The sequence below is a fragment of the Colletotrichum costaricense genome, assembly GCF_030867565.1.
Source record: "Colletotrichum costaricense strain IMI 309622 chromosome Unknown Scaffold_2.1, whole genome shotgun sequence".
In the NCBI taxonomy this organism is placed as follows: Eukaryota; Fungi; Ascomycota; class Sordariomycetes; order Glomerellales; family Glomerellaceae; genus Colletotrichum; species Colletotrichum costaricense.
In genome coordinates, this window is record NW_026848231.1 from 3,159,589 (window position 1) to 3,186,294 (window position 26,706).

The window sequence follows — 26,706 nt, forward strand, 5'->3', positions numbered from 1 at the left end:
CGCGTCCAACCAGATCCAGGGGCCGGCTCCGAATGAGCACAAAACTTGTTTTGGTGTGGCCGCCAAAATTCTGGAAAAGAGCCAAGACAGCGGTAACCAGGCCAGCGCCGGGCAAATCCAAGAGAAATAATGTTTACAAACTAGACCTCGGTCATCCGTTTACTAGCCTTGCTTGGAAGATGCATGCCCTTCGAAATACTCCAAAAAAACCATCGTCGGGTTAAATAGAGCGGGCTGAGCCATTGCCCGACTGTGCCCTTGGCAGCCAAGACGTGAAGCAGCTTGTTGCCCGTGAAGCTGGCGTGCTCGTAGGTTGATAACCAAAGCTCGGCACAAGTTCCCCAAGTGCCGCCATTGCCAGAGGACGATCCAGTGATCGTCCAAGTGGCCCAATGTTTCCCGCGGGGTACCCCTGACTCGCCCCAGCTAGGACCAGCCGCCCTAGACTGAAGTCTGATGTGTTGGTTTCTATCAGGAATAGCAACAGCTAATACCGATAGCCCCGGAACATGGCCCCGGGAGGGCAGGCATTTGCTGGTGCGAGACGCCGGCGACTTTAGAGTCGATGAAGAAGCTATCTGATAAGCAAAGCACGCCATAATGGCTCGGGTGTGTTAGTCGCGTGTCGGCAGGAGCGACTGACAAGGAGCGGCTCAAGAGCATTGAGCATTGGGAATCGAGAATCGAAGCTATGACAAACGGATCATATGGTGCATGCGACAAAGGCTCCAGCCTCTTAAATCTGTGCGAATAAGCCGCGTCGGGGTGGCGCCATGGAACATGGGTGAGCGCTGACAGTCAGCAGGAAGTTGGCTACTTCGCAATGTTGTCGCATGCCCCGCCATCTTGTGTTGACGGTTGACGGGGAGTTGAGGACGCGGGGCCAGTGGCTTCATCTGCGCCGTGCTCTTCGGGCACTTGCGCAGTCAATATTTCTTTTCCCAGCTCCCCGCACTGCCCGCCGTTGCCGAACGACAGCCAACGACGTGCAGAACAGGGAATAGAGGTAGGCAATTGAGTCTGGAGAACTTTAGTACTGAGGGAATTCCCAATGGTCAGGTGCGTCAGACCTTCTGGAAAGTAAGCCAGTTGGCAAGCCGATGCCATGGGTGCCCATCCTTCTCTACACAGTAGAGCAAGGTCTCCGGGCAAAGGACTTCCCTGGCAACAGAGCGGCACAGCTTTCGGTAAGAGCCCCGCAATGGTCGTCAAAGATGGCTGGCGTGATGATGATGATGGACGCCTCGGGAGCGGCACGGTTGCCCAGACTTTGACCAAAGCGAGGACCAGGAACCGGCTTCCAGTGGCCATGCACGAGAAGACGCCGGGCCGGGTACAGGGGTTGAGCGCGAGAAAAGAGTGGATCGAGTAAGGCGTTCAAATCCGATGCATGATGCACATTGGCGTGGGCATCGTCGACAGGGATGTGTGGAGAGGAAGTGGGGAATATTGGAACCAAGGACGGCACGAAGAGGTGAGAAGTGACGAGCAGGCAGGCAAGTTGGAGCGAGCCATCGACATCGTGAACCCAAGGTTGAGGGAAGAACACACTGGGCGGTTGGATGAAGCGGAGAGAAGAAGAGACGAGGGAAGGTTGGTTGGGTTCAGATGATGGCTTCTGCCGTCTTCCCTTCTATCGTGTAAGCATCCCATGCAGAGGACCTTCTCCCCACATCGTTCCCACTTTGCGACAGCTCATGGATTCAATTTACAGTTCTGGCCCCCAAACCTAATGACAACGGACGCTGTGAGGCGGGAGCGCAGCGTTTCTGTCGTCTGGACTCTCGGCATTACCTGCAGCCACATGCAGCTCGACTTGAAGGTGAGCAGGTACGTAGTCACGCAATCTACCAGCCATGTGTATTGCATAAATCGTATATTCAATTGTCTATACGATAAAGAGAAGCGAAGACCTGGAGTCTGGCAAGTAGGCAGGCACAAAGGCAAAGTGGACGACAGTGGGGAGCGGGGTAGGATTTACATAGCATAGGGCAGCAGTGGGAATGCCTCTTTCTCCATCGCCCCTCCCGGCACATGTCCCACCAGGTACCGCCTGCCCCACTCTGCAAGTTTACTAGTTTACTATCTTTGCCAGGCCCGAAGCGGCAGGAAGTTCCTCCGTTCATACTACTGTGTAGTTAGTTACCTTACGAGAGGATCTTGGTGGGGGCTTGGTGGCAGCAAAACGAGGTATGGCGAGCGCGTAGCAGATGTCACTTGGATCGAGACGGAACCGTGTGGCTCCGATCAGGGACCTCAAACTGACAGTGATGAAACTGCAACGGGAGTCTCGGCCGAGCCCGAAAAGAAGCCATCCCGGGGCAGCGGAACCCTCGGCCGACCCAGAAGTTGACATCCGTCTCTCGTGGAGATTTTGACCCGTCTGTATCTCATGAAGAGGAAATGAAGTGCAGAAATAAGAAAGCGAGGCTCACCTCGTTTGCGTTCCCAGACTCGAGATTGATCAAGTCGAGCGTCAAGAGGCTATTGTCGACTTATTCCAGTACTTCAAACAATGTCCCTCTCGGATTACCTTCCAGCAAACTGGGACAGCCCTTTGCGCCTGGCGGCCTTTTTCATATCAGGACCCATCATCGTTTTCCTGTTATGGGTTCTCGTTTCTTATGGTCGTGTGTTGTACTTGAGGTCTCGCATGCCACCCGGTCCGTTCCCATATCCCATCGTTGGAAACATCGGGCGTGTGCCCGCAGCGAAGCCCTATCTCATCTTTGAAAAATGGTCAAAGGAATATGATAGCCCTCTGATCACTATTTGGACGGGAAACCGTCCGACGATCGTTGTAAACGACTGTTGGGCAGCGTCGGATCTAATGGACAAACGAGCCCAAATCTATTCGTCGCGTCCACATTCCTACCTAGCCGATGCATTTGACGAAACAGAAAACAATCAGACCAGCCTCGTATATGGAGACAAATGGCGTTTACATCGACGTATCACGGTCAGCTGCCTATATCGATATTGTTGCTACCTGCGTTGTCTTTTATTGACGGTCTTTCAGCATACCGTAGTTGGCAGCCAAGCCGTTCGGGGATACCGAACATTCCAGGCCAACGAGTCCAAGATATTGATTCGTGATATCATGGAGACCCAGCAGTTCGTCTCGGCTATTGAGCGATACGCATGCTCAGTTGCCGCCATTATCGGATGGGGCCGTAGGGTTCGATCGATGGATGACGATCTTGCTAAGCTTGCGTTATCATTCGTGCAGACAGGAGCTGGCTTTTCCGCACCGGCTCAATATTTAGTCGAGGCCTATCCATGGATCAGCAAACTTCCTAAACGTATCTACCCGTTTCCTTCCATGATATGGGATGAGGGGCAAAAATTGCTAAAATACTTCTATGCCCTTACCGTCGAAGGGGCTCAACTTGAACAGGATAGCTTCTCCAAGCGTCTCATCCAGGACCAGGAGAACAACAACAAGTTATCTCCTAAAGAAATCGCCAGTCTGACAGGTAATTTGATCGGAGGTGGCGTAGATACCACGACGACCACTATCATCGTCTTCATCTTCGCCATGTGTGCCTTCCCGCGCGTTCAGCAGAAGGCACAGGAGGAAATCGATCGCGTCCTAGCAGGCGAACCCCCTACTTGGGCAGATGAGGACTCTCTTCCATACTGCAAGGCGCTTCTTACGGAAATATTCCGCTGGCGAGCCGCGATTGCACTTGGAGGTCCCCCTCATGCACCTGTTCACGACGATTCCTACAAGGGCATGTTTATTCCCAGAGGTACTTCGATCATTGGAAACCTCTGGGCCATCCATCGCAATCCACGAGACTATCCTTACCCCGATGAGGTACGACCTGAGAGGTTCTTGGAAGAGCGACTGCCAAGTCCTAGCAAAAAGGGCATCTTCACATTTGGTTGGGGTCGACGCCTTTGTAGTGGGCAACCCCTTGCTGAACAAGGTATCTGGTTTACCATCGTGGGATTACTCTGGTCATTCAAAATGCGATCTACCGATGAACATGTGAGTGAACTGCGGATTCGCCGCAATGCGTCAATTGATCAGTTGCTGATGATTTGACTCAATTTAGGGAAATTCCAAGGAGCTGGATGTTTTTGCATTTAATGATAGCCCAGCCCCAAGGCCGCTGCCATTCACGGTGGAGTTTAAGCCCCGGACTAGTAATACCAAAGGCATCATTCAAGCTGCTGCTTTGAAAGCTGAAGACGAGCTGCGCAAGTACGACGTCAATAGTAAAGTAGCTATAGAAAACTTCCAGTAATCGTGTAAATAGTGTTTCCGGGCGAACTTTCCAGTGAGCAATTGGGAAAGGGGGGTGGGGTTGCTTCTTCGCAATATACAGCGTTCTTCGTAAGCAACTCAATCAACCATGAGGACCGAACTGGATTTGGCTGCGACACTGTTATGCCATGATTCACTATAATCAATCATCGAACGCTTACTAACCGAAACTTTCCAGACATACAGCAAGACAGACCTCGGCCCCATGCCCGACGCCCGAATGCCCGCCCGAATCCTGTCTTCATGTAAGGAATCGGCCACACCACTCTGTGATCAGATACGCCTGGCTCTCGTAGTTAGATTAGTCAAGTTGCCTTCACGAAACTCATGTGATCATTAATCTGCCATATCGGCGTCGATATTGTCGTTATCTCTACTGACTACGGCCAGCCATGAGAATCTGAGATACCTCGAGCTAGCATAGTATATGTGGCGTTCTGAGAGGAACAGAGACCTTCTCCCTCCCTTTTGGGGATGCATGCCGGTTGTTGCCAATCGTTATCTCGGGTTTGCAATGGTCCGGATAGGTCACTCATTTGTCAATGCGTTACAGACCGGCCTCATGCTTCGCTCATGGAAACCCAGTTTTCTGCCATCAGGCATTCGATGCCAAACAACCCCAATGCTGCTTTCTCGCGGATTCGGAACTGATGCACTCAATAGCCGTCCTATCATAGGTTATCATTATTCAATCCGAGCAATCGGGAACAGTCTGTCGAAGATGAGTGTGATAGCAAAGCATGGTATAAAGCGATACTCATAGATGATTGGCAGTGCCCGGCCAGTTTCAGCGCCTGGGGAAGTTCGGGAAATCCGGGGAAAATACACCGATGGAATTGATAAACGTCAACCACGGTTAACGTCAACCACGGTTCCCTGATTGGCTCAAGCTGGACCGTAGGCACTTCTCTCGCTGATAAGCTGCCAGGTGTGCTCAGATTTACTTGTCTTCTGCGGGCAAGCCACTCAAAAAGTTGCGATAACTTGGGAATAGCTACGGCTTCCTCTTCCTTGACCCTGGACATTAATGCCAGGCTCTGCCGTATACTATGCTTATCTAGCTGAGTCGAGGGGGGGGTCGAAAGAGGCAAGCTGTGCTCTACTCCAAAACCGTTGAAGCTATGGCTATAAAAAGAGCCCATGTCGGGTGTCGTCTCCACCCCACATTAGTTGAGGCTATCTACACTTGCTACATCTCTGCAAACCCAGGCAATGTCAGTGCTTCATCGGAATTTTTATCGAAATCGTTGAGACACAGTCATTCGAAACAAGTTGCGCAAATATGGCTTCGCTGAAACTGGGCAGTACTCTTTCGTATGCGCTGATCTTTTGCGAGGCAGTTTTCAGCATTTGCATTATCTCCTACGATGCCGCCATGATCAACAACCTGAACGCCGTCGTGCCGTACCGACAACGTGGGTTGACTAACATCACATCTGGCATAAAACGAGCCACCTTAGTTGACAAACTGAAACAGATTTTGAACTCGATAGTGATATGGTCGGTCTCAATGCTGCCATCATCAGCGCCGGGTGCATCATTGGCGCTCCCGTTGTTGGCCACCTCGTCGATCGCTGGGGGCGTAAGGCTGGTCTTGGGCTAGGCGCTACGAGCATCATCATAGGCGTCATATTAGAAGCATCCGCAACTAAAGGTGAGTGCGACACGTCGGCTTCTCTCTCACCAGGACCTTCACTTACACACATGTTCCTCAGTTGCACAACTCGTCTGCGGTCGCTTTCTCATCGGCTTTGCTACTTTGATCAATGGTTCTGTGCCGCCCATGTGGATTATGGAGCTGGGAGCGCCCAGGTATAAATCAATGCTGGCCAACGCCGTGCTAGTCTCCGCGCCATTTACCGCCTTTTTCACTACGTGCATCTTTTTAGGGATATGGGATAAGCAGTCGAACTGGGCATGGCGTGGAATCATGCTTGTGAGTGACTCTTGATGACGACTCAGACCATAGCTGACTTTTTGTATAAAGGGAGAAGCAGTGCCATCCGTCCTTGCTCTATGCCTTCTACCATTCGTCGACGAGAGCCCACGATGGCTCTTCCATAAGGGCCGTACTGAAGAAGTAGGTAGCTGCATGTGATATGCGCCGAACCTTTGTGTCTAAAACTTTTTAGGCTATCGAAATTCTCGCTCGTCTGCATGCCAACGGAGATCGCCAACATCCCTTGGTGATCGCAGAGACTCAGGAGATCATGGGAACTTTGGAACATGAAGAGCAACACGACGGTGGCTGGAAAGAACTCATCGCGCCTGGTAAAGCGGGTCCCTGTTCCTCTATCCAGGTCTCAGACTAACATCTAAGAAAAGCTTCCAATCTGAAAAGATTCATCATCGCCGTGCTGATCAACATTTGCTATCAAATTATAGGTGCAAACGCCATCCTGTAAGTCTACACATGCTTCCAATGATGCGCGAGCCACCACCGACTTATGCGCACCCAGATACTTCTCATCCTTCTTAATTGCCGGACTGGGGATTGGAAATTACGGTACTATCATCCAGGTGAACATGGGCCTACTGTTATGGAACGCCTTTTGCAGCCTTGCCGGCGTCTTCGTCATTGACAAGATCGGCACTCGTAAGGCTCTTAGTAAGTTTTGCTACTTTGATCCGTGTGACGCGTGTGATTCACAGTATATGTCTAGTCTTTGGCACAGCTGCAACTGTCGTCCTCTTTGCTATTCTTTCCGGCCTTTCGTACCTTGCAGACCAACATCCCGACGACCATCGATATGCCATTGGCGCCATCGCTGTTGTGGGCTTATTTCTTTTGGCCGTGTCTTTCAGCTGGTAAGCCTCGTTATAGCCTCGAAGACGATGCAGATCAAGCTAACACGATTGAAGGATGCTCCTTGCCTATACATATCCACCCGAGATCTTGAAATACTCACAGCGGTCTAAGGGTGTGGCAATTGCTCAGGCCATTGGCTATGCTTTCAGCTTTCTCAATCTCTACACGGCGCCGATAGCTATGGAGAAGATTGGCTGGCGGTACTTTGCCATCAACGGCGGGTGGAACCTCGCAATCTTGGCTACTGCGAGTTGGTTGTTCGTTGACACAAAGGGCAGAACTCTAGAGGAGATTGATGAGATCTTTGATGGAATGAGTCATACCGATGGCGTGATTATAGGAACAGATATTGCGCAGAGCTTTGAGCTAGATACGACGGGCAAGGCAGGAAAGATTGTTAGGAAGAAGCCTACATTGGCCTCTACCAACACGAGTTGATTAGGGGACTTGAAAACATTGGGAGACGTCTGGATTCAAGTCGGGTCTTTGGTTAGCTCAGTTTCGCTCGACGGAAAGAATTGAATGGCTTCCGCCACTATGGTCAGGTTTCTGTCCGATGCACAGGGCTTACTGACGAAACTATTAGAGATTCTTCCCTGGGCAAAAGAAAGTTGAATGAGCGATACACGCCAGACGTTGCGTCAAGAACGACCAAATGCTCAGCCATGTCCGCGCCCAAAAACGTCGGAACCACGTCGGGCGTGGCTGGTGGACGGAGTAGGAGGGACCATCGATCTCCCCCCCTGCCAACTAGCTTCAGTAACCACCTAAGGCGTGTTTTTTTCCCTCGAAATTCTATAATCTTCCCGACTAGTCTAGTTTGAAGAAGCGTGACAGTCTCTGCTAACGTCAGTGAGGTGTAGGCTGTCGACACTGCCCGACTGATAAAGGCGAGCAAAGGGTCTAGTCTACATCGGCAAGTCCACCCTATCGTCTGCTCCTCGTTCACGAGCCTTCTCTCTTTCAAAATCGAATACGCCGTCGGGAAGGAAATGCTCATAGAAGGTTCTTACTCCGTATCGGGAGGAAATTAACACCGACTTCCCCAGCATTTCAAACGCGATCTTATCCCAGTTGAGTGGCAGTGCTTCATCGTCCTCGTCGTCCCCGTCCTGGTCGCGAGGCCGCCAGTCGACCAGCAACACTCTTCCGTACGGGCTGCTATCAGCCCTCTCCGCCCTATTCCTATCCGGGTTTCTTTGCTCGCTTGGAAGAGAGTGTGTCCAGGCGAGCGTTTCCTGCCAACGGGTAGGTCCGGGTGGGTTCTTGGGTTTATCCTCAAGCCTATCGACAACCACAATCTGACGGGTGAACTCGGCGTCGCTTAGACCTTCTGGGAGATACCACGAAACCGCCTCCGCCCTGTCCGCAATGACCAGGCGGTTCTGGAATTCCCGCTCATGATGATTTATGCAAGCGGCGGCATGCTGGAGACAGTGTGCGTCCTGGGGGTCTCGCGACGCGCGTGCGGCGAGACGTGCATACCAGGGGCTCTCTTGTGAAAGAACGAGGTCAAGCCCCACGTCCTCGGCAGAATACGGGCTCCCTGTTCCGGGCAGAGCTGGGAGGGGCATAGCAAAGACCTCGACTCTGTCCGGCAGCCCGCAAGAACTGCGGTTGTCCTCGGTGCCGTCGAATATGGAGCGGGCCAGGTCCTCGGCGCGTCCCGGATTAAGCGCGCCAGGGGAAGTGTCGTAAAAGACGTAGGCGTACGGTGGGCGCAAGGGCGTCAGGTCGGCATCCTCCGGAGTGTCTGCGGGGACCGAGTATGCCACGAAAGCCGGAATACCGTCATGGCTAGGCGCTGAGTGAACGATGGTCTTGGGCTTCGGTTGGAGCTTCTTTCGAGGCGCCGGTCTGTCGAAGTCTATTGGCTGCGGCAGCGGCTCCTCGTCCTCCCGGTCGTGCACTGGGTCAGGCGGGGGCGAGGGTCTCGCGAAGCCGAGTCTGCGGCAACCATAACACATTGTTTCGATTATCTTCGGCAGTACAAGCAAGCAGTAAGATTGGATTAATGGGCCGTCATGAAAAAGGTGTGTGTTGGGCTGCGGGCACAGTTGAATTCCTTGAAGAATGCTGACTAATCATAATCATCCCAAGCTGTAGTTTCACCAGCATCACCACAGCCGATGCGATGAATGACTGACTGACTGCATATCATTTCCCCCTACCTCTAAGTTAATTACTACTCGCATCCCGTTGTTTCCCACTTCTTGATATACTTAGAAGTTATCAACTGTATATTTTCCGGTATATTCTTCAGAAGTTTACTCCTAGAAGCATAGTTGATGGGAATATGGTGGTGGTAGATCGCAGGGGCACCTATACACTGACCGGCACCTTATCTTGACTGCCAACCATCCGCTTTGACAGGCATGAAATCAGTCTTGAATCTCATTGGTGTTATTAAAAGCATTGCTCTTACAAAAATGTCTTCGTGATTTCTATTACTAGAATAATCTTCTGCAATTTGCCATCCCCCGAACGCCAAGCAGCAGTAACCTTTTTGACAACATCGTGTTGCACAAGTATCGAACCCCACAAAGCCGTGCCTCTGTATGTGTGCTCCAGCCATATTGTATAACTGCTGTCATGGTTCTTCAGTATATTCGTTCAATTGAGGTGGAAGAAACGAGTCCCAATCGACCAAGGTACTCGCGGATTCTTCCCGCTGCCACATGTCCCAGTCAAAGCCACTTGGCATCGGGTATTCCTTCGTCTCATCTAGAAAAGAAGTCGTAGGCTCCTGAGCCAACGAAGGTTTCGGTATCTGAGACGATGGGGTCCCCGCAGAGTCTTCTTGCGGGTGATAATTGCCAAAGGTTTGCGAAGAGTCCCGCTCTATGTGCGGCGGGTCCGTCTCTCGAGGTTCCTGGTCACAGAAGTTCTTTCCGCCCTTGGAATGGGGGATTGCTGAGTCTGGCTGAACCAATGTCTCATGAGAGGCTACAGAAGTTGAGCCTGGATGAGAGAAATCTTCTCTCCCATAAAGGGGTAATTTGAATGTCACCTGCGGTGGGTGTGATGGCCCCGGCTCCTGTGTATCTGCGGCGGCTCTTGAGAGGCCGGGATCCTCATCGACAGATATGTTCTGAGACCCGATCCGTTGGTCACCCATCATGCCTGTAGTGGTCGAATCGAATATGTCGTGAAATTGGTCTGCGACTTCGGGCCTGTGAACTGCGACGATTTCCCAGAGTCTCTTCAGCATCTCGCCAACCATGTCACGAGATGCGCGAAACTCAGTCGGGCTGGAGACTTCGCGGCGTTCGAAAGCTTGCTGGGCCTCAGGGTCGAATATGGAACGGGACAGCAATTCAATCTTTTCTGTAATGAAGTCCTCGTGGTTCTCACAGACTGCTTCTTCTGCAATGAGATCCTCATAGTCCTCGCAGACTTAAAAGGTGTTAGTTTACAGAAAAAAGCGGCCGGGTAGAGCCTTAGATAGCCGACGCAAGGACTTACAAGGAGACTGGGCCCAAGGGTCACGGTTCGGAAACAGAACGCCCCAGACTTTCTGAAAAGTGCCCAAATGCTTCTTATAGGAAGCGTCGGTGCCTTTCTTGGGCCTCATTTGGCTGGCTTCCTTAAGTACTTCTTCGATAGCTTTCCAATCGTCCTCGTCCATGTGCAGTTCGTCCCGAGAGCCCCCGAAGTGCATCGAGCGCAAATGGTTCCTAATTAATTTAGAATGCCTGTTGCTCTTTGGGACAATGCATCAACTTACTTCAGATCACTGAATGTCCTGAACGAGGTCGGCGCTCGACAAGCTCCACCCACCAAGTTCCGATACCCGATGAAGTAGGGACAAAGCAAGTGTTTGCCTGGCTCGTCGCGCCGAGCCCTTTTGGCCGGCGGCACCTCTCGTTTCTTATCTTCATCTTCATCTTCATCCTTGTCCCTCTTGAGTTGCAAAAGCGGTGATAGGTGGGCCGGAATGGTAGCACTGGCAGGTGTTGCTGAGCTTTGCTTCCCTAGCCCAGTCGAGCGCTTTCCTTTTGAGGAACTCCCTCCATCGACCGCTTCATATTTCGCATGGTTTCCCAAGGTGCATAGAATGCCCGTAAGCAGTGTTGATACCTCCGAAGAATCATGGCTACGCGGTATGAAATCTTGAAGTCGACGTTGAAGGACGTCGACTACGGCGTCGGCATACTTTGGGCTGGCAGCTAGCACCCTTCGAATAGAAATCTCCAGTGAATATTGGTCGTCTTGCCCAAAGTTGTTTTCGGAGGAGTCATCACTGTGCTCGCCATCTATGCTGCAGGGCTTTTGGTGTCCTTCTTGAAACTGGCCAAGGGTATGGTCTTCAGAGAACGTGCTGGCTGTCGTATCTGAGATGGACTGCTGGCTGACTTTGTCGAATATCGACCCTGTTTGAAGAGTCGAGTCTGCAGCTGAAGATCCGGATTCTATCCGTCGTTCAGATCTTTCCGAAGTCGTTTGCGCTCGCGCTTGCTCAAAGAACGCTGCCCATGGACTGAACGAATAAGTTAGCGTCCCACTGTTGCGCAAGGGTGAGAGGCAACTAACACTTTGGTGGTAAACTTTCCGTTGTGCTCGGTGCTTAATTTTGGAAATCTCTGAAGCCAATTCGCCCGATCTGCCGAGTTTTTTGTGAAAGCATTGTCTAGATTTTTGATTCTCTCTCTCAAGCGTGCTAGGTACGATTTTCTTGGATCATGTGTGTTTCCTCCATTGACAAGAAAATCATCTGAGCGATTGTAGTCGTTCTTGAACGCAATCAACCACCCAGGCGAGGAACTTTGGTGCGATGGTACTCCCGTTGCATGGGTCTCCGCTATGGGATTGCGGGGGGCTGAAGCCTCAACTTCTTTGTCGGGGCAAGTCGGTTCCACAGGAAGTCCCGCTGTCGTTGGTATCACCGCGCCGTTGTCATCACCGCTACCGCAAGGAGGGGATGGAGGCATGTCGTACACTGAGAAAACCCTTTTTATCACCCACAATGCTTAGGAAATCTAATAAATGAAGTTGTAAGGCGATGACAACATAGGAACGATCTCAGGCGGGCCGCCGACTTTTTGTACCAACCCGAACACAAGTTAGCAGAAGAAAGGGGTTAACTTGTCCAGAATCGTGGACAAAGATTTTGGTTGGCCTGCTTGGTAAAACGCAACGTCGTCGTTCGTACCTTTCCCACCTACCCCCTGAGGTAAGGTACTTCAAGTCCTTGTATCCCACCAAAGCAGGTAGGCTGTGGACGTTTGTGGCGTTCATCGACCGCTCTCATTGGAAGACATCATCGTTACAGTGCTTTGTCTGCCGGGCGCTAGGTATTTCCCCAGATGTCCTCGATTGTGGGAAAGTTCGACGTATATGACGTACCTCAAGTCACGATTAAGCAATCTTTGGTACGCTCGTGTGATCAAATTATGTCCATGCACTGAGGCTCAAATTCCGCTGGCAGGGAATTTCCAAGACCATACAACGGCGTTCTTCTTCATCGTTATTAGCCTGAAGCTTCTTTACGATGTCGATAAGATCATCCAGGAGCGCTTCAAGTGAGTCTAGGACTCGGGTTTCCCCCGCATAATACCCCGGATTTCGAGGAGGCTGGTGGTTTCCACATTGTCCACCTACTTTATTCGTCCCGGTGCTTGAGTGTCAGGGTCAAACATCACTGACAGCCGTTGAACAAGTATATTGTTGTTGTGCTCGGGAATTCCGAGCGCAAGCTCTGAAGTTCTGAACTTCGTTGCTAGAAGAGTCTTAGAGTGGTACGTGCTGGGAGTAACCCCGCAGATCCGGTATTCCCGCAGCGGCACCGGCTCGGGCCTCTACCTGACCCTGAGACCCGCCGAGCAGTGAAGCATCTATGCGTTTCGTCTAGTCCAAAACCCATGATAATCTGTAATGAAGCGGCTACAGCTGTGGTATTTGATCTTTCAAGCCTCTTTGACAACTTCAGCTTCTCGCGATAAATAATACTTTTTTTCGCATACTTTCTGCTGACTTTCAGCCATGCAAACATCCAAACGACCCAACTTTCTCGTCATCGTCGCTGACGATCTGGGGTTTAGCGATACAGAGCCATACGGCTCCGAAATATCCACGCCGGCTCTGCAGCGTCTTGCCAAGGATGGTCTGCGTATGACAAACTTCCATACGGCCCCGGCATGCTCGCCTACAAGATCCATGCTTCTCTCTGGCACGGATAACCACATTGCTGGACTGGGCCAGATGGCCGAGTTCATGATGGGTTCGCGACAAAAATACGATGGCCACCCAGGATACGAAGGCTATCTCAACTTTCGCGTTGCTGCTTTGCCTGAGATACTTCAGGATGCCGGCTACTTCACTCTGTGCTCGGGGAAGTGGCATTTGGGCATGACTGCCGAAACCTCGCCGTCTAGCCGCGGTTTCACCAAGTGTCTTTCTTTTCTCCCGGGCGCTGGGAATCACCACAATTACGAGCCGCAACTTGATGCGAGACTTCCCCCTTTCATCAAGAGCTCTGGCTTCTGGATGGAGAACGACAAGTTCATCGATCGCAGCAAAGACTTGCCCGAGAACTTTTACTCGAGTGACTACTTCACCGATCGCCTGCTCGGCTTTTTAGATGAGCGCACAGGAGAGGATAAACAGAAGCCCTTCTTCGGATATTTAGCATACACTGCACCACACTGGCCGCTACAAGCACCACAGGAGAAAATTGCCAAATACCGTGGGTTGTATGATGACGGACCGAAAGCTCTCCGAGATCGACGTCTGCGTCAGCTTCAGAAACTGCATCTGGTCCCGAAGGACGTCATTCCGGCACCAGTAGACGTACCTGGTGCTGTTGAATGGAGTGAAAAGGGTGAACAGGATAAAGCCACGGCAGCCCGAGCCATGGAAATCTATGCGGCCATGGTGGACAAGCTCGACGACAATATCGGACGTGTCATCGATCATCTCGAGGCCAGTGGCGAGCTCGACAACACATTCATCGTCTTTATGTCTGATAACGGTGCCGAGGGTTCCACCATGGAATCCATGCCCATCATGGGCTCACTGGGCATCCGGGAGACACTTCGCCAATTTTATGATAACTCATATGAGAACATGGGAAATGCCAACTCCTTCATCATGTATGGGCCGCAATGGGCTCTTGCTGCCACAGCACCTTCGCGAGGCTTCAAAGGTTTTACCACTGAAGGCGGCATACGGTGCCCATGTATCGTGCGGTATCCTCCCCTTGTGAGGAAGGAGGGAGGCATCAGCCACTCCTACACAAACGTCATGGATATCCTACCTACGATGTTGGATCTGGCAGGCGTGTCGCATCCCGGTACTACTTTCCGCGGTCGTGAAGTGGTCGCTCCACGAGGGAAGTCTTGGGTCCCGATGCTTAGCTCCAAGACGTCCGAGGTATACGGCGAGGGTGAGGACGTTGCCGGATGGGAGCTTTTCGGCATGAGAGCGATACGGAGAGGCAATTACAAGGCTGTGATGTTGCCTCCACCTCATGGCACCGGCGCATGGGAGCTTTATGACATTGATAGGGACCCAGGCGAAACTAAAGACCTGGCCGCCTCAGAGCCGGGAGTTATGAGCCAGCTGCTTCAGGACTGGGAAATTTATTTCTCCGAAACAGGAATGATCGAGTATCTTGTGAGAGGGGAAAAAGTTGCAGGCATGTAATGTTCTGGGATAGATGCATAACAGCTTAGCGTGGGACGCATACAGCAGGGGAAAAGCATCTGTGATGTCATGCTCTTGTGACTATATATTGGACTTTGAGTGATTTATTTTTCTTTTTGTACATGTATCTGTATGTCCAATTGTTATGAGCTCCCTAGCCGGTGAGAAATTTGTGGTGATGGTTGAGATCTGAACTGTAGCAGTTGCTGATGTCCGCTTGTAGTTCCCACGCTCTATGTTTATAAGCCTTTTTATTCTTCTTCGTGTCTCTAATCTTGAACGGTATGTACTTGACAGACCGGAGACTGTTCATCATAGCTCTTTTCACAGACAGTGTCTCACCAAGTTCCCTGCTCTCATTCTCGACACTGAGACCGTATTAGTCGGTGACTTTATCCACCAACAGCCTATGAAAACTTCGCTACCGCGCAAAACCATCCAGGCTTCCTCTGAGGGAGACTGCACCATCTCCACACTCCGCCCATCAAGCATCTAGTACATGCGGAGAACATGCTCAACCTATCGCAAATATATCAGTATCAAAGCTACCAGTTCTCAGCATCAAGGGAAACTTACAGCCGGGCTGGGGCTTGCAGCACTTCATCGTCTCCATACCAACGGTGCCGGGCTCAGATCGCTGCCTCTCGCCAGTGATCTCACAAGTCGTCTGGCAGGGCAAGTCCTCAGGAAGATCACAGACCCAACCCTTGGTGAGGCCTCGCGAGATAGGACCGACGTCTGACTTGCAGACCTCGGGGGCGGAGCGGCAGCCCGCCATGACGCCGAGGGACATGGAAGCAATAACGAATGCCTGGGTGAACTTCATGATGACTGATTTGTGTGTAGAAAAAGGATTGAATGTGATATTATTGCAAGATCGACTCGATGTGGTTAGCGGGTAGTTACAATCACATCTACAGAGCTCGAGCGCTACTACTTATACCTGGAAGCTGAAGGACCTACCCGGTCAAATGTATGTTGGCGTTCGCGTACCTCCGATCCCCAGTTTCTGTTGGCGAGTCTAATAGATTGGCTGGTCGTGAGTTCTGGCCTCATACTGGCTTTACACTGTTGGTCATAATCCCCATGGACTTTTGATTCATGATCCGCTATTCTTCTCCGTACTGGCGAGTCAGTACGAATGAGACGAACGGGTCATCCCACGCGGCGACAAGCGAGTCATTGTACGTCGTTGAGCATCACCAGACTACAGTGCTTCATGCTGACCCTGAATACGGCAGGCTGGCCAATCGGTCTTGCAAGCCCCCACGGAGAATGAGGGTCATAGTATGACTCCCGCGGTGGTTCACTCGCGGTCTCAGTGTGGAGTCACCGCGTCAGGAGGTTTCCGCTGTGTGATGGTGTCTACGGAGTACTCTCTCGGGTCGTTAATCACTCTATAGATATCCTCTTCCTTTTATATAAAAGTTATGATAGTATGAAGCTCTCAATATTGGAAATTGGACCTTTTGGCATTCTATACCGCCTCGAATGACGTTGTAACGGGGCAACATACGATGCCCAACTATCTGTGCAAAGATAGAGTTCACCTCACACCTGTGTCTGATAAATGAACGGGGCAATGCCGCGGGCCGCCCACGGGCAGTGGAAGTTTCTGCAGTTGCGGCTATAACCAAGTGTCCGTGTTTGCGGCTCAACAACGTCCCGCGTGTTAGTGAGCCCGGCCGCAACCACAAGGAAGACATCGTGAATCCACTTTAGCCCACCAAAACTTCAAAAACATACAACACCAGGTATTCGCTGGTCGTCACCGACCCAACTACTAATCCGGCCCTCATTGGCTTATCTATGGGAGAGCGGACGGGATCCCGAGTTTTCCAATGGGTATGGTCGTATGTGGTTGTTGATGATGGTGAAGCAGTTCATAGAGGCAGCTGCAAGTTGTGGAAGCTGGACGTGGCTGCACTTCTGGCTGCACAGTGCCACTAGAGCTGCAGGCAAACAAAGTTCCGCCCAAAGAGACCTTGAAGATGCTCATCTCATTTGCTTTATTCATTAGCATAGAAATTCGGATAAGTTAGGTGGACCCGAATTCACAGCTCAAGCGACGTGCCGGCCTGGAAGAGTAAATGAAGCTGGAGCGAAGCTACTTCCCACTGGTCTCATTGGCCAATTGAGTTGCCCTGTACACCTGCCTGTTGGGTCTGCGTTTTCCAGCCTGAGCAGGGGTTGGGTGCCGTGTTAGTGGGGCCGACCGGCCGGCCGAGAATGACCGCCGCTGCCCCTCAAGGGCGGGAGCGAGGGCGGTGCTCCCCAAGACACTTGCGTGGTAAGTTTCCTGTCATGACAACGGAACATAAGAAGGGTTCCTTGCTCCTCATAATTGCATTCCAAGCTCTCGATAGACCTCCAACGTAACTGAAGGCCACTGGACCTACCTTAGTTGCAGCGAGGTTAGATCAACTGGAGCCTGATGAAGTGGGGATTTGACGATAGATTCGACGGTATTGTGCTAAGACCAGCCAGGAAACACGGCCAAACCCATTATGTGGACTGCCGAAAGCCGGTCAGGCCAGACTCTATTTTTCCCTTTTAGGTCAAACCATATGTCCTCGAGATCCAGCGCTGTATGGTTGTCTTTCCATAGTGCAAAGTTTGCTGATTATCAATCAAGGTGAAGATTAGCACACAGCACCGAGCACAGGTACTTATATGCACTGGTTTCCCATCATGAGACGAGCACAGCTATCAACGAGAAAGTAATGGGAAGACGTTCACGATAGCCGTTCAAGATGGGCGTCTTCTCACCTGACAGTCTTCCGTCAGAGATTCTCCACGATATACTCAAGGTCCTCGAGATTAGTGATCCCTGAAAGCAAAACGACTAACACGCTATAGCATCTAAGCAAGCACGACCTCTGCAGCCTGCGCCTAGTAAGCCGCACATACGCAGCCTTCTGCCTCCCCCACATCCTCAAGCTCATCGCGTCAGAGCTCCAAGAGTCTCCAAAGAAGCCATTCGAATCGCCATCCTACATCCATCGGCTGACAAAAAGCTGCTCACACGATATGCTAGAGTCCGTCGTCAAGCTCGGCGTACCCACCGACGAGTTCAACGCGCAGGGCGAAGCGGCACTGCATGTGGCGGCCCGCCATGGCTGCGGGAGTGATTGCATTCGGATCCTTTTGGCCGAATCCGCGAACCCGGACGTGGAGAGCCGTCTTGGGTGGACGCCGCTCATGATTGCGACGAGGTACGGCCATGTTGAAGCTATCGCGGAGTTGATACGCGGCGGTGCTCGGCTGGATCGGAGAGGGTTTCATGGCTGGACGGCTCTACATGTCGCAGGCCAGAACGGCCGGGAGGATATCTTCGAATTGCTTGTAAGGGCGGGAGCAAGTCTGAGGATTGCCGATAATGATGGTTTGAAGGCGACCGATACTCCTGTAGGAAGGGTAAGCAGTCATCTCCCATGATAATATGTGAGAAGGCGACACAGGCTGCTGGTTTCCTCCGGTATCCCACCGCCATGACTCTGGAATGAGACAATCCCGCGCTTGGCTGCTGTAGACGAGTTGAAGGAAAAGACATCCCATTGGCATTGCAGCTAACTGCCTTGATCACCTAAGAGTATCGTGCGCATTTGCGCATGCCTCACCGAGCTGAGAATAGGGCGTGCTCTCCCCTCATGATTACTGATCTGTTGTTTCTGCTTACACACTCTTCAACATCCAAATACTTCACCGAGCCCTTCACCGAACATTACATGTCATTGCTAACCCGACGCGGAATGGGCCATTTCACTCTCTGGAGAATACGAACACACGTGCCGTCGAGCACGGTACTTCCGAGTCGACGAGGCAGTCAAGGTATCTCACGGTGTCAAGCCATCCAATTGCCGAATCGAGTCAAAGGCTGCAGTGCGTATATGTATTTCTTAGACCGGGATCAGTAATCACCTCACTTCCGGGAAGGATCCGATGTACGCAGGGGCAAAGCACCGGCAGCCCCATAATTCGCTCCGTCTTACGGCATTAGCTCGCTCAACCGATCTCCGGATACACTGCCCCGCCTTGCGGGCCGTGGCTTTATCTGTCTTACACTTGCGAGCGGGGCACCGGGGCTAACCTATCGGGGTACGCCGTCGCGGCCGCTAGGGCCTATATAGCATATGATTCATCGCGGCTATGCGTTTCCAGGTGCAGATCACCCGTATACAGGGTGTCTTGCCTGCATCGTGCCAGATGAACATTCCAAACGCTAGTAGTGTGTGCGTGCGCGTATCTGAACTCATTGTGAGGAGTAGAAATAGCCATTGACTTCTCTTCACTCCTGACCATCACAATTACTCAGTATCCTCCAGACATTAAGAATCACATGAACGCCACATTAACACAGTCCGACAATCAGCACCTCAACTCAGCTTCGCCCGCCATGGACGCCTCGAACAAGCCCAAAATCACGTTCTACGACATCATCCTCGATCCAAAAGCCTATCCAATGGCACCGAACCCGTGGAAGACACGGTACGTAAAACACCCCCGCCCCCGCACTTCACTCGCGGGGAGAAAGACTTCAAACCGGCTTACATTCTATAGCTTCGCGCTCAACTTCGCCAAAGTCCCCTACCGCACAACCTGGGTTCCCCTCAACGCCGTCGCCGAGACACGCAACTCACTCCAACTCCCCGCCAACCGCAAACACGACGATGGCACTGACTTCCCCACCCTGCCAATCATCCGCGACCCCCTCGCCTCTTCCTCCAGCTCGGGAGAGAAGAAGGAAATCCTGGTGGGCGACTCATTCGACATCGCGCTGCACCTGCAAAGAACCTACCTCGCCGACAAAAAGCACCAACTCCTCCAGGACGGAGAAAACGGCAGCAGCACGGTATCTCTGCACCGCGTCTTCAATGCTTTCGTAGACCAAGTCTTCAGCCAGTACGGCGCCCCGCTCGGCGGCTTCTACATGCCCCTCGACCCGCGCACCGCCGAGGCCGACAGGCAGTCGTTCCTGGACCGGTTCCCAGGCAAGAAGTGGGGGGACCTCGAGATCTCACCCGGTTCGGAGGTAAGGAAGAAGATGCTGGCGGATTTCGAGACGAACTTGGAGGCTAAGCTCGGTCCCTGTTTTCCTGCCGGGGGAGCGGGTCCATTTATGGACGGGCGCGAGAACCCCGTGTATGCGGACTTTATTGTCGGTGGCTGGTTACAATTTATGAGAGGGTGTTTGCCTGAGTGGGAGGCGTTGAGGAATGAGTGGTCTGGTGGGAAGTGGGGGAGGCTCTTTGATGCGCTTCAGGAGTGGACGGACGTAGATGGGCGAGAGGGCGTCGTCCCGGCCAGGCCATGAGAAGACAGTCTCCCCGTAGACAAGGGTCTTCTCAGCAGGTGTTCGCTCTGAACTCTACAAGTATGGATTTCTTGATCGCAGGGACTGAATTGGCTCCAAAAAGTACGCGGCTTTCATAGTTCAAATGTTTGCTTGCTTCAAATATTATCCTTGCCATGAAGCGTTCGTGGCGTGGACAAAGACCACACTACCCCGTCAACATACGCTTGCGAGCAAGTCTCGCTACGCTCCCACGACGAATCGAGTATTCCGACCAAACATCTCAACATCTGATGAGATCCAAACAAGACGCATCAGCCTTCGCGCCTCCCCACCTTTCCACTCCCACCACACTTAAGCGGCACCGCAGTAAGCGCTCTTCCACAACAATCCATTCGAGCTCCTAGAAGCAACGCAGCCTCCCGAGCCGCTATTAAACCCAATCCGCCCCTTGGCGCCACCGCAGTTGTATCCGTCATACAGATCGCACCCGCCGCTCGTCTGGGCCCCGTTACCCCGCCACGCGCCGGCGACGTTGAGACTCCCGCTGGCGCCCGGCATACCGAGCGAGAAGCAGTCGCCCGCGCTCCCGCCGTTGACGTACTCGGCCGCGCGCGGGGAGCGGGTCCACCACGCCGCCGTCTCGCTGGTGTAGGCGGAGCAGCCGGAGTTGGAGTAGAAGTTGATCTGCACTGCTTTGCCGGATTCATAGTTTGCTGAAACGGGGGTCGCCAGATGGAGGGCTGCTGCTGCGAGGAGCGTGAGGATGGATGGGGTGTACATTTTTTGCGTGGTGGAGGAGCAGGTTTGTTCGATAGTCGTTTGTAAGGGATGGAGGAGTTGATGATGGGCAATAGGAAGCTTGCTTGAACTGGATGGCTAAGGGCTGGATGGTAGGTGCTACAACCGCCCGAAGCTGAGGTTATATACAAATCCTGCTCTCGAGATTTGAGGCTGCTAGCTGCCATTACGAAACCATCGACTCCATTCTGTAAAGCAGACAGACATTGAACCAAAAGTTGATGCCTAGACTAATGGAATTCCGACTGGCTTCTTAGTAAGGACTTCCTTGGTACACTCTGCTAGACAATTCTACCTTCCAGTCTCGTCCCTAGGAGCCCGTAATCGTGGGGACTCTCAGGAGTGGGCGCTGATTCAGCTGATCCTTTGATGCAACTTAAACTCGACGGGATGAACCACGCGGGAGGACCCGTCCCGCTTATTTCGGGCTGCAGCATGTACGGGCAAGGGTGTACCCTGCGGGTTCGGTAGCGGAATTCCGCCAGCCTCGGGGGCATCGAGAAAAAGAGGACAGTTGAGTTTCTTTCTATGCTTAGTTGGTCGAGACAACGGCGAGAGGACTTGTAAAGGCTCCGGAAAGATGTCTTGGATGAGCGATGACAATGTCAAAGTCACTAGATCACACGGCTGAGCCCAAGGTGCGAGGAAATGTAGACGCCTGAAAATATCACCGTTTTCAGTAAATTCTCCTACTTTGGTCAAGATCATCTGCCGATGGTAAGATACTGAGAACTTCTAGGCCTCATCAATGCTGAACCTAAGGCAGTCAATAACAATGTCGAGCCGATGTCATCGCCTCGATGACACTCCACTTCGACTCTATCAACCAATTTTTCTCAACTCTAATTCAATACCTATCGTCTCCAAAGCCACAGCTCCTGAAAACCCAACTCCTAGGGGAGGAATCACAAATCATCAATAAGAGGACTCAACCCCTGCGCCGTCCCAATCTTATCCTCAAAAAACAGCTTCAACCGCTCAACACGCACCCGGTCCCCCATAAACCTCTCAAACTCAACCGAATTCGTCGTCTCGACATCCATGATCCCGGGATACCCCGCCGGCGGCGCCACATCCTTCCTCACACTCCACAACCCCGCGGCCGTCGCCGCCGACTGATACTCGTCGCTCAGCATAAAGTTGTGAAGCAACTTCGCGCCCTCCGGATGCGGCGCGTCCCTGAAGATAGCCGCCCTCTGCGCCCACGTCACAAAGGTGCCATTAGTGGGTATGGACACGTTCAGCGGCGCCGGGGGAGCGAGGCCGATGCCCGCGGTGAAAGTGGCGGAGAGAGTCGTGTTGGGCGAGGTGAGGAGGGTGACGGGCGTCCCGGTACCGCGGACCCAGCGCGGGTTCTGCGCGAGGAGCTTTTCAAACCATTCGTAGCCGAACTGTTGCATGCTGTTGAAAGAGAGTGTCAGCTAAGTCTCAGCTACGATCTGTCTGGACAAAAGACTTGGCTTTTGGTTTAGGGGGGAAAGCCCGGAAGAAGTAGCTGTACTCACATCAGATCAAACGCATACAACACCGCATCATCATCGTTAGGATACGTAAGAACAAGCCGATCCTTAAACCTCGGCTCCAAGAAATCCGCAAACTCTTGCGGGCCATCCTCCTCCCGTTCCGCATTCCAGATGAACGTCCACGCAAAAATCGAAACCCCGTACCACGCGCCGCGAACGTCCCGGAATGCGGGGTGGATCTTGTCAAAGTTGACGGGCTGGTAGTGCAGCAGTGCGCCCTCGAGGTCCCAGCGCGGGTAATCGTGCAAGGTCTGCAGGATCGCCGTGTCGACGTACAGCGCGCCGGCACCGCCGAGAGCGGAGAGGGCGAGCTGGCGGTCAATGTTCCCGTCGTGGAATTTGGACACGTCGACGGTGATGTTGAGCGTCATCCCGGGGAACCGGGACTCAAAGGCCCGCTTGAGGCCGTCTTGCTGGTTCGTCTCGTCGCCTCCGTGCCAGGCTGTGACGATGCCGCCCTCGGCGAGGGCGGCTTGGTGGATCTCGTCGAGGGTGCGGGTTTCGATGATGGGGGCGCCATTGAAGCCGAACGTTGTGTCGTATGCTGCGGCTATGGTGGCGAGGCTGGTGGCGGTCAGAAGAGTTAAGCCGATCATGATGGCGAGAGGGATTGGTCTAAGTCAATGATGAGGGGGTGAAGTGTGTAAGTATAATCCAAGTCGTGGAGGGAAGCTGAGGATGATGAGGATGATTTTGCTCTGATGAGAAGTCATACTATGAGGGATGCGACATCCGCTATATATATCAAAGTTGAACAACACAGCTATTGCTTGGAAACATCTTGCCGTGTAAGTCTACAACGAGACTACGGGCCGGTCAACAGCATTGATTCTCCCACGGCATCTCTGTTCAGACCACTCCTCTGCTGAATAATTCAAATCACCCAGCCTATGCCGCCTTCAAGGCTCAACGTCGCAGAACCTGCATGTTCTGGCTCGACCCAGATCGCGACGACTTCAAGAAAATCTCAATGTTGGTAAGCATCGCGGTCACAAGCAGTGTCTACTCCAGAAAAGGTGGTGAATAAAAGAGCCGACGCGCGCGGTAGACTTACAAACCCAGTGGGGACCTCCAGCCCCGGCCGACCCCACCTCATGAAATAATGTCGCCGTAAGGTATTAGTCTGCTTCTCTCTAGCGTCTTCTCCCCTCACTACATCGACCACGCCGCATTTTCTAGTGTTTGTTGGAAAGAATATCTGCTTTGCCCTGTCTCCGTAATCGGAAGTATGGGCTGACACATGCCACGGCCGTGGCCACGGCCGTGGCAGTCAGGCCAAGTTCCCTGATGAAGATGAACTCTGCCGAGATATCGTGCAAGAACGGAAGAGGGCGAAAGTTGATGCCAGGGACTAGTTTGAATTCACATTACATGACGCACCGGGGCCATTCAAAATTTAAACAATAAGCTTATTCCAATACACGCCGCCGAACATTCTATAAGTGCACTATACAGTATTTCGAGCGTTGTTGAGCCCCATGTAAGTAAACTCCCGACAACCTCTGATCGGCAAAAGCCAAAGTGAATGAGTGAGCCAGACTAGGTAGCGGGTTCAATACTGTATGAGTAACGATAGCCGCTGCGGTGAACATAGTCGTCGTTGTCGTTCCTGCGACCATGATAAAGAAATTCCCCAATTAGGAAACATCCTTGCCATGGATGAACCGCTTTTGCATCTTGACCTCGTGCTCGTTTTCGGATCGCCGGCCGCTTGGAGGCTGAGAGTGGGTGGGGGTCACTTCCCGTAGCTTGGTCAGCATCGCATGATACCTGGGCAACAAGACTTCCTGATCGGAAGCTGGCGTCGGAAGCGGGCAGTGCCATCCAATAAGGGTCCGACATGTTCTATAAGACCGTCTTACTGACCAATGAAGAGACGTGAGTGTCGTGGGTTTCTCGTAGAATCATCATTTCCCTGCAGTGGTGTCAGGAGCGAGGGCTCGCACTGACAACACGAGACAGATAATACAATGCAAATCTATTAATCTAGTACCATATTGAGAAAAACAGCCAAACTCCAAAGCTATGCTACGAGGGAAGGGGGTATCTCAGCTCCGGACCATGCTACAACACCTAGCACTAGCTGCTCTCTGCTTCCAGAGCGTGCTTAGTGCCCTCCTTTGATGCCACATACTGATATACATTGGGGTCACCACCGGTCAACTTCAACAGATGACGCTCGTACGGCCCGAGGGGCTCCTCCACCAAGGTCCTCCCTTTGGGACTAGTAGGAGCATTCTCCTGAGGGCCACAGTACTCCCAAACCCAGCGACCATCAGAGTCGGCGTCGGCAGGATGCTTCATACACTCTTGCTGATCCGACTTAGGTTCCCAGACTGGATGGTGCGGAACCGGGTCTTCATAAGCCGCATTCGAGTACACAAGCCGCCAATTCTTCTTCATAGCCGGGTTGTCCCACTCTCCTAGGTCATTCAACCCCAGGCCCTTGCAAGCCAGACGGATACGGACCGATGAATGGATGCGCTCGTTCGTGTCCGTGAGGAAAGTAGCGGTTCGAGCATCCGTATGAGCATTGACTTGTTTGTACAAGCCAGGCGAGCGAATGATCTTTCCGGCCAAGGTGTAGAGAAGGTTCGAGGTCTTCTGAATAGAGCCGAGACCCCAAGGCCGGAGAGGGTGGTTCTGGCCGTAGACGGGATCCATTGCCCACTTGATGCTTTTGTCCTTGATTTGGGCCCTGTAAAAAGAAGTGGACTGCTGCACGCAGCGTTCGAGTGCGAGATGGTTAAACTCGACACCAATGGATGCCAGCTGATCCATCATCCCTGGATCGCAATGTTAAGTATTGATCAGATACATCATGGAGGTAGACTTACAGGCAAGAGTGATGTTAGAAATTCCCTGATCGTTCCAGCCGCCACCGCAGTTTGAGTGGTTTCCCGGGAACCAGACTTGTCGAAGATCAGTCGTATGCCTATTAGCCTTAAGACGTTCCCAGACAGCTGGCTGGAAGGAATAGCGCGTCTCGTCGAGAGCCAGAGCCTGGAATGCGTGTTCGACTCTGTCAGACAGGCTCGTGTCCCAGAATCTGAACTCGCGGTTCGACGCGTAGATCCCGAGCTTGTTCAACCAGGCAATTTGAGGGATGCCCAGGCTACCGACAGTGTCCCAGACGGCTGTTTTTGGTGTCAGTTGTGGAGTTACACTAGGGTTGGGGGTTCCTTACCAACTGCTTTGACCTTGATAATATCCCCTTGGCCCTCATTCTGTTTGACACGGGTCATGCCGAGCTATGCAGGTTAGCATCTAGTACTCTTCATCACAGGGAACGTCGGATTTACCTTTTCTAGCCTGGCCCTGTACACCTCCGCCGCCCCATCACCCTTGGGTTTGTTGTCGAACGGCATCGTGGGGAACTCGTCGCGGTAGCGGTGGTTGTTCCAGTTCTCCATGTCTTTAAAGATGGGCCAAAAGTGCTCGACACCCTCACGGGTCAAGAGTCCCAGGTCAGAAATCATGCCAGCGACGGAACGAACAATGTAAGCGCCACGAGAGAAGCCGACAAGGATGATCTCGTCGCCGTCACAGTAGTTGGCGCACAGAAAGCTGTAAATGTTGCGAACTCGCTGTCGTGTATATTAGTACTTGTTCAACCCCCCTAATCAGATGGGAAAGGAGTCACGTACCTCTCCGAGACCAAGGCCGAAAGCACCGCCAGTAAGGGTGTCGAGGGTATTGCTGCCCGTGCCGACGCCAGACTCGTACTCGATGACTTGCATTCGACCATCACTGCACCTCCGGCGAAAACACCTCGAGATGCGAGTCACATTTGAGGGAATCTGCAGCGACCCCTTGGGCTTGAGGAGCGTGGGCTTAACGTATGCACTCTCTCTATGGGGTTTCAGTCAGCAAACAAGATCAGTGATACCAAGCTGGGGAAATTGATTTAGTGACATACGAATTCATCCAGGTGCCGTCGCAGCACACGATCAGTCTCTTTGGAGAGTAGCTCATGTTAGCGGCTGGGGCGACCATGGCGAGCAGTGACCTGTCAGCAAGAAGAGGGAGGAGGACGGCGTTGTCTCGTAGGTTCTAGGTGTAGGTAACGAGAGGCGATGGGAGCAGAAGAACTAATGGAGATGAGGCGGTGAACGGAGGGATGGACGTCAAATCAGAGTAGAAGGGAGAAACGGGAGTCAAGGGGGGATCCGGATCAGTTGCCGTGTGTTTTGGTTGAGCCTGGGTTTCTTTGAACGTTGAGTGGATATCGTGAGACTTGCGATCTTTACCTTCCCAGGATGCAGAAGCGGATGCTCCCTTCTTTATAACAACAGGGGGGGGGCGAACTGTGGGAAGTGCAAAGTACCGAACAAGGCATGCGGGAGGCACAGAAGAGGCATGA

At 52.5% G+C, this 26,706-nt stretch overlaps 13 protein-coding genes across 13 annotated transcripts; 6 read left to right on the forward strand and 7 right to left on the reverse strand.

The window, feature by feature from the left end:
* Nucleotides 1–140: 140 nt before the first annotated feature.
* CCOS01_02681 (uncharacterized protein) lies at nucleotides 141–1,311 on the reverse strand (the record flags this gene model as incomplete). Its single annotated transcript, XM_060450869.1, has 2 exons — nucleotides 141–468; nucleotides 818–1,311. The coding sequence occupies 2 exons, from the start codon at nucleotides 1,309–1,311 to the stop codon at nucleotides 141–143; spliced, it is 822 nt and encodes a 273-aa protein (XP_060319519.1).
* On the forward strand, nucleotides 1,106–1,372 carry CCOS01_02682 (uncharacterized protein; the record flags this gene model as incomplete). Its single annotated transcript, XM_060450870.1, has 1 exon — nucleotides 1,106–1,372. The coding sequence occupies one exon, from the start codon at nucleotides 1,106–1,108 to the stop codon at nucleotides 1,370–1,372; it is 267 nt and encodes an 88-aa protein (XP_060319520.1).
* A 1,143-nt stretch (nucleotides 1,373–2,515) lies between these two features.
* CCOS01_02683 (uncharacterized protein) lies at nucleotides 2,516–4,253 on the forward strand (the record flags this gene model as incomplete). Its single annotated transcript, XM_060450871.1, has 3 exons — nucleotides 2,516–2,959; nucleotides 3,020–3,994; nucleotides 4,062–4,253. The coding sequence occupies 3 exons, from the start codon at nucleotides 2,516–2,518 to the stop codon at nucleotides 4,251–4,253; spliced, it is 1,611 nt and encodes a 536-aa protein (XP_060319521.1).
* A 1,302-nt stretch (nucleotides 4,254–5,555) lies between these two features.
* Nucleotides 5,556–7,520, forward strand: CCOS01_02684 (uncharacterized protein; the record flags this gene model as incomplete). The annotated part of the gene is made up of 9 exons (XM_060450872.1): nucleotides 5,556–5,688; nucleotides 5,751–5,927; nucleotides 5,989–6,209; nucleotides 6,261–6,353; nucleotides 6,406–6,544; nucleotides 6,599–6,674; nucleotides 6,733–6,881; nucleotides 6,937–7,081; nucleotides 7,136–7,520. 9 exons carry the CDS (start codon nucleotides 5,556–5,558, stop codon nucleotides 7,518–7,520), a joined length of 1,518 nt encoding a protein of 505 aa, XP_060319522.1.
* Nucleotides 7,521–7,990: 470 nt separating this feature from the next.
* On the reverse strand, nucleotides 7,991–9,049 carry CCOS01_02685 (uncharacterized protein; the record flags this gene model as incomplete). Its single annotated transcript, XM_060450873.1, has 1 exon — nucleotides 7,991–9,049. The coding sequence occupies one exon, from the start codon at nucleotides 9,047–9,049 to the stop codon at nucleotides 7,991–7,993; it is 1,059 nt and encodes a 352-aa protein (XP_060319523.1).
* Nucleotides 9,050–9,672: 623 nt separating this feature from the next.
* Nucleotides 9,673–12,013, reverse strand: CCOS01_02686 (uncharacterized protein; the record flags this gene model as incomplete). The annotated part of the gene is made up of 4 exons (XM_060450874.1): nucleotides 9,673–10,478; nucleotides 10,548–10,759; nucleotides 10,810–11,562; nucleotides 11,616–12,013. The coding sequence occupies 4 exons, from the start codon at nucleotides 12,011–12,013 to the stop codon at nucleotides 9,673–9,675; spliced, it is 2,169 nt and encodes a 722-aa protein (XP_060319524.1).
* Nucleotides 12,014–13,064: 1,051 nt separating this feature from the next.
* On the forward strand, nucleotides 13,065–14,726 carry CCOS01_02687 (arylsulfatase; the record flags this gene model as incomplete). The annotated part of the gene is made up of 1 exon (XM_060450875.1): nucleotides 13,065–14,726. One exon carries the CDS (start codon nucleotides 13,065–13,067, stop codon nucleotides 14,724–14,726), a length of 1,662 nt encoding a protein of 553 aa, XP_060319525.1.
* Nucleotides 14,727–14,961: 235 nt separating this feature from the next.
* On the forward strand, nucleotides 14,962–15,222 carry CCOS01_02688 (uncharacterized protein; the record flags this gene model as incomplete). The annotated part of the gene is made up of 2 exons (XM_060450876.1): nucleotides 14,962–15,008; nucleotides 15,057–15,222. 2 exons carry the CDS (start codon nucleotides 14,962–14,964, stop codon nucleotides 15,220–15,222), a joined length of 213 nt encoding a protein of 70 aa, XP_060319526.1.
* An 18-nt stretch (nucleotides 15,223–15,240) lies between these two features.
* CCOS01_02689 (uncharacterized protein) lies at nucleotides 15,241–15,552 on the reverse strand (the record flags this gene model as incomplete). Its single annotated transcript, XM_060450877.1, has 2 exons — nucleotides 15,241–15,245; nucleotides 15,303–15,552. The coding sequence occupies 2 exons, from the start codon at nucleotides 15,550–15,552 to the stop codon at nucleotides 15,241–15,243; spliced, it is 255 nt and encodes an 84-aa protein (XP_060319527.1).
* Nucleotides 15,553–17,479: 1,927 nt separating this feature from the next.
* On the forward strand, nucleotides 17,480–20,040 carry CCOS01_02690 (uncharacterized protein; the record flags this gene model as incomplete). The annotated part of the gene is made up of 4 exons (XM_060450878.1): nucleotides 17,480–17,536; nucleotides 17,586–18,143; nucleotides 19,042–19,214; nucleotides 19,287–20,040. 4 exons carry the CDS (start codon nucleotides 17,480–17,482, stop codon nucleotides 20,038–20,040), a joined length of 1,542 nt encoding a protein of 513 aa, XP_060319528.1.
* Nucleotides 20,041–20,373: 333 nt separating this feature from the next.
* On the reverse strand, nucleotides 20,374–20,802 carry CCOS01_02691 (uncharacterized protein; the record flags this gene model as incomplete). The annotated part of the gene is made up of 1 exon (XM_060450879.1): nucleotides 20,374–20,802. One exon carries the CDS (start codon nucleotides 20,800–20,802, stop codon nucleotides 20,374–20,376), a length of 429 nt encoding a protein of 142 aa, XP_060319529.1.
* A 923-nt stretch (nucleotides 20,803–21,725) lies between these two features.
* CCOS01_02692 (ABC transporter) lies at nucleotides 21,726–22,939 on the reverse strand (the record flags this gene model as incomplete). Its single annotated transcript, XM_060450880.1, has 2 exons — nucleotides 21,726–22,221; nucleotides 22,326–22,939. 2 exons carry the CDS (start codon nucleotides 22,937–22,939, stop codon nucleotides 21,726–21,728), a joined length of 1,110 nt encoding a protein of 369 aa, XP_060319530.1.
* Nucleotides 22,940–24,422: 1,483 nt separating this feature from the next.
* Nucleotides 24,423–26,339, reverse strand: CCOS01_02693 (uncharacterized protein; the record flags this gene model as incomplete). The annotated part of the gene is made up of 6 exons (XM_060450881.1): nucleotides 24,423–25,129; nucleotides 25,181–25,480; nucleotides 25,531–25,594; nucleotides 25,646–25,930; nucleotides 25,991–26,195; nucleotides 26,263–26,339. 6 exons carry the CDS (start codon nucleotides 26,337–26,339, stop codon nucleotides 24,423–24,425), a joined length of 1,638 nt encoding a protein of 545 aa, XP_060319531.1.
* Nucleotides 26,340–26,706: the final 367 nt, after the last annotated feature.